Source organism: Tachysurus vachellii, chromosome 8 (genome assembly GCF_030014155.1).
Source record: "Tachysurus vachellii isolate PV-2020 chromosome 8, HZAU_Pvac_v1, whole genome shotgun sequence".
NCBI classification, from domain to species: domain Eukaryota; kingdom Metazoa; phylum Chordata; class Actinopteri; order Siluriformes; family Bagridae; genus Tachysurus; species Tachysurus vachellii.
In genome coordinates this window covers 692,501-697,500 of record NC_083467.1, presented here as the reverse complement: position 1 = coordinate 697,500, position 5,000 = coordinate 692,501, and the positions used below count along the sequence as shown (strand labels likewise).

Below are 5,000 nucleotides of genomic sequence, written 5' to 3'. Positions count from 1 at the left end.
AGAGACAGAGAGAGAGACAGAGAGACACACACAGAAAGAGAGAGAGAGAGAGAGACAGAGAGAGAGAGACAGAGAGACACACACAAAAAGAGAGAGAGACAGAGAGACACACACAAAAAGAGAGAGAGAGAGAGAGAGACACACACACAGAGACACAGAAAGAGAGAGAGAGAGAGAGAGAGAGACACAGAGAGAGACACAGAGAGAGAGAGACACACACACAGAAAGAGAGACACACACAGAAAGAGAAAGAGAGAGAGAGAGAGAGAGAGAGAGAGAGAGAGAGAGAGAGAGAGAGAGAGAGAGAGAGAGAGACACACACACACACAGACACACAGAAAGAGAGACAGACAGAGAGAGAGAGAGAGAGGAGATGAGAGAGGAGAGAGAGAGAGGACAGAGGACACACACACAAAAAGAGAGAGAGAGAGAGAGAGAGAGAGAGAGAGAGAGAGAGAGAGAGAGAGAGAGAGAGACACACACACACACAGACACACAGAAAGAGAGACAGAAAGAGAGAGAGAGAGAGAGAGAGAGAGAGAGAGAGAGAGAGAGACAGAGAGACACACACAAAAAGAGAGAGAGAGAGAGACACAGAGACACACACACAGAAAGAGAAACACACACAAAAAGAGAGAGAGAGAGAGAGAGAGACACACACACACACACACAGAAAGAGAGACACACAGAAAGAGAGAGACAGGAAGAGAGAGAGAGAGAGAGAGAGAGAGAGAGAGAGAGACACAAAAAGAGAGACACAGAAAGAGAGAGAGAGGAGACACACACAGAGACAGAGCGACACACACACACACACACACACACACACACACACACACACACACACACACACACACACAGAGAGAGAGAGAGAGAGAGAGAGAGAGAGAGAGAGAGAGAGAAGATCTGCAGCTCGACCAAAACATCCTCATAAAACTGCTTAGAACATCACAAAGGGATCAAAGACACAATAAAACATCCAGTTGTTATTTATTCTGCGTTTCTGTCTGAGGTTTGATGAGGAAATGTTTACCTTGTCATCAGGAATAAGAGTCTCGCTGTCCTTCTTCACCTCCTTTTGGGAAAGAGCGGAATTAAAGGTGACTTTCACCATAATGGATGATTTATTTAGAGAAGAACAAACACTAGAAACACCGCGACTCTGCTCTCCTGACCAACGACAAGGTTCTGCTGTGACGCAGATACACACACACACACACACACACACACACACACACACACACACGGAAGTTGAAGATAAACGCGACAGTAGCTATTGCTGGTCAGTAGAGGGCGCAGTTTCAACTGCTGAATCTAAATGATATTCATTATTTGTCATATTTATTTATTTATAGAAGTCTTAAACCGTTCTAGTCCTGAACTATTTAATATTCAATATTCTCACACACACACACACACACACACACACACACGTTTCTTCTTCTTCTTCTTCTTCTTCTTCTTCTTATTATTATTATTATTATTATTATTACCAGTCCAATCATCTAATAACTACACGTGCTCAATAATAAATAGAATAAATTGGATGATGAACTCCAACATATGAACCACACAGTGCTAGAAGGCACCATGAATGAATACAGTGAATATTCCATAGATTAAACCCGTTTACTCCCATTTTGTTAAGTAACAGATCACCATCTCCACCAACTCTGAAGGATTTATAACAGAAGCATGGAACATCAAATATACACTTCAGCCAAAGGTTTGATGAACCCTGACCATCACCTCCATATGAAACATCACACCAGATTTATTCTCTTCTCTGTGCTGTTATAATCAGCTCCACTCTTCTCTTCTGAGAAAGTTTTCTACTAGACGTTGGATCGTGTCTGTGTGCATCAGTGATCATTCAGCTACAAGAGCATCGGTGAGATCAGACTCTGATGTTGGGATGTTCAAGAGACTCCAGTTCCAGTTCATCTCAGTGGTGTTCAAATGTTGTAGAAGTTTCTGTATGAGACTCATTGAAAGGTTGTTTACTCCTGTAGAAAATGTTCATGGACCATGGCATATACAGTAAACATGGCCACATGTAAACAAGCATACTACAACCTTTTTAACACACACACACACACACACACTAAGTCATTCCACACATGGAACAGGTTTTCCTAAATTGCTTATAATTGGATCCATCCTTTACTCCATGATTGTTATTGATGGCATCAAGCGTTAGTGTCTCTTGTGAAACACAACCCCAGAGCTTGATGCTACCACCAACATGCTTGATGTGACGTGACGTGACGTTAGTGACGTGACATGATATACAGATACAGCTAAGTATGGTGACCCATTTGTTCTCTGCAATTAACCCATCCAAAGTGCACACACACACACAGCAGTGAACACACACACCGTGAACACACACCCGGAGCAGTGGGCAGCCATTTATGCTGCGGCGCCCACGGAGCAGTTGGGGGGTTCGGTGCCTTGCTCAAGGGCACCTCAGATTCTCTTACTCAGCTTGGTAACTCCTTCAGTGTTGTAGCTGGAGTCTCAGACACCTCTCTGTCAGTCTCCCTTCTTACCCCAGCACTGACCCCATAAACATGGTTATGTAAAGAAACAAGCCTGTTCAGATGGGGCTGTGTTTAATCCATGGGTATCAAACTCATTGTGGGTCACAGATCACATTACACTTATATCAACTGTCAAGGGCCAAAACAGTCGGTTTAACAGATCAGAACAGACTCTGAACCAATGAAAGGGAACAGAACATTGTACTGTTTGTGAGAGAACGTCTCGAACGCTGTAGGGAGGCTGTAATGTCCATAAATAAATGCAGGTGATTAGATAAACTGAAGATTTGCTGCAGAAACCACAATACGTTGTAAAATTTAAAAGGTTACTTAGCAAATATTTCACACCTCCGTTGCTGCAGAGGGCAATGTACATAAAACAGACATCAACACATCACTTCCTGTTTACGGAATAGAAAATGCTCGTGCAAACACACACAATGTGAAGTGTTAGTGACGTATCCTGTTTGTGTAAGGTTAGCCATTGTTCTTTATTGCTGTGTGTGTCTCACTCTCTCACTGTGTGTGTGTGTGTGTGTGTGTGTGTGTGTGTGTGTGTGCGTGTGTTTGTGTGCTCTATTGTTTAGAGGTTTTGTGCATCTCTGTTGCCTGCTTTCTGGAACCCTCTCACACACAGACCATCAATCATCTCCTGTTTATTACACATTTACACACAGTTAGATAACGATGACATCATAATCTGTATTGTCCAAAACTGTGGACATTATCGAATGATCTGAACTGATCCAGTCACTTCCCCTGATACATTTATTTAATATAGCAGTCACTCACATTTTCACCAGTAAAAAGGTGTGTTTCAGTCAGGAACACACACTGAGTAACTTCACAACAAAGCTGTGTTCATGGAGGCTGTGATGGAGACTGAATACAGGGTTTAGTACTCAGGTGACTGAGGTGCAGGAGACTGTGTTCTGTGGACAACATGTTTGTAGGCCACAGTATTTTCTAGGCCTTGTTTTTCACTACATTACATTAAATATGTTGTGTTTAATAAACAGTATTTATTTATTAATCAACAATAAATCCCGTCTTGGCATCACACCACCTCATCATTGTTCATTAATTTACACCACTTACTGGACTCCTTTATAACGGACTGATTTGTCCACCTGAGCAGGTGAGTGTTAAGAGTCGTCTCATCAGTATGTCCAAATGTTTATGAGTGAAAGTTAGCCACTGTTTCACCTGGTCTATGTGTATTATCTTGTAGTGTCTTGTATTGTTTGTCCTGCACAGTTTTTTGTCCTGTGCTGTCTTCTTGTCCTATGCTGTCTTGTTGTCCTGTGCTTTTTTGCCCTGTGCTGTCTCTTTGTCCTACACTGTCTTTTGCCCTGCACAGTCTTCTTGTCTTTTTTGTCCTGCACTGTCTTCTTGTCTTTTGTCCTGCACTGTCTTCTTGTCTTTTTTGCCCTGCACTGTCTTCTTGTCTTTTGTCCTGCACTGTCTTCTTGTCTTTTTTGTCCTGCACAGTCTTCTTGTCTTTTGTCCTGCACTGTCTTCTTGTCTTTTTTGCCCTGCACTGTCTTCTTGTCTTTTGCCCTGCACTGTCTTTTGTCCTGCACTGTCTTCTTGTCTTTTTTGTCCTGCAAGATCTTCTTGTCTTTTGTCCTGCACTGTCTTCTTGTCTTTTGTCCTGCACTGTCTTCTTGTCTTTTGTCCTGCACTGTCTTTTGTCCTGCGCTGTCTTCTTGTCTTTTGTCCTGTACTGTCTTCTTGTCTTTTGTCCTGTACTGTCTTCTTGTCTTTTTTGTCCTGCAAGATCTTCTTGTCTTTTTTGTCCTGCAAGGTCTTCTTGTCTTTTGTCCTGCACTGTCTTCTTGTCTTTTGTTCTGCACTGTCTTTTGTCCTGCACTGTCTTCTTGTCTTTTGTCCTGCGCTGTCTTCTTGTCTTTTGTCCTGTACTGTCTTCTTGTCTTTTGTCCTGTACTGTCTTCTTGTCCTGTGTCCCACACTATGTACCAGGTTGTACAGATACACTTTATGTGTCTAGGTCTAACTGACTTCAGTCCTTATCTCTGTGTTGTTCTATGTAGCTTCATGGTCCTGGAGGAACGTCGTCTCATGTCACTGTGTACTGTGTCACATATATATGGTGTAAATGACAATAAAAGCTTCTAGTCTTGACCTGGTAGTGAGGATATTGTTATGTTACACAACAAACAGTTACAAGCAGTTCAGAGATTCCTGCATCTGAAACTAGAATATTTATTATTTCAGGGAAACTGTTACACGTGTTGAGACAGAGGGAGACGCAGCAGACCGCGGGGTAGAGATGCTAACAGATTTCCCTCTACGTTTAAATAACGCAGTGACCTACACACACACACACACACACACACACACACACACACACACACACACACAATGAGAGTCTGTTCCCTTCAACAGATATAAATAACAATCACTTAACTGCAGTCTGTTATTATCAGTATTATTAAT

The 5,000-nt window shown here is 42.3% G+C and overlaps 2 protein-coding genes across 3 annotated transcripts in view; both read right to left on the bottom strand.

The window, feature by feature from the left end:
- The window catches only part of itm2bb (integral membrane protein 2Bb), a 9,652-nt gene extending 8,429 nt beyond the window's left edge, over positions 1 to 1,223 (bottom strand). Inside the window, exon 1 of the mRNA XM_060875649.1 lies at positions 1,031 to 1,223. Coding sequence (XP_060731632.1) covers positions 1,031 to 1,111 — 81 coding nt within the window. The 5' untranslated portion in view covers positions 1,112 to 1,223. The remainder of the gene's footprint in view (positions 1 to 1,030) is intronic.
- A 3,529-nt stretch (positions 1,224 to 4,752) lies between these two features.
- Positions 4,753 to 5,000, bottom strand: part of LOC132850582 (uncharacterized) — a 7,357-nt gene continuing 7,109 nt past the window's right edge. For both annotated transcript variants that reach the window (XM_060877222.1, XM_060877223.1), the window contains exon 9: positions 4,753 to 4,874. In XM_060877222.1, the coding sequence (XP_060733205.1) occupies positions 4,787 to 4,874 (88 nt within the window). In that variant the 3' untranslated portion in view covers positions 4,753 to 4,786. The remainder of the gene's footprint in view (positions 4,875 to 5,000) is intronic.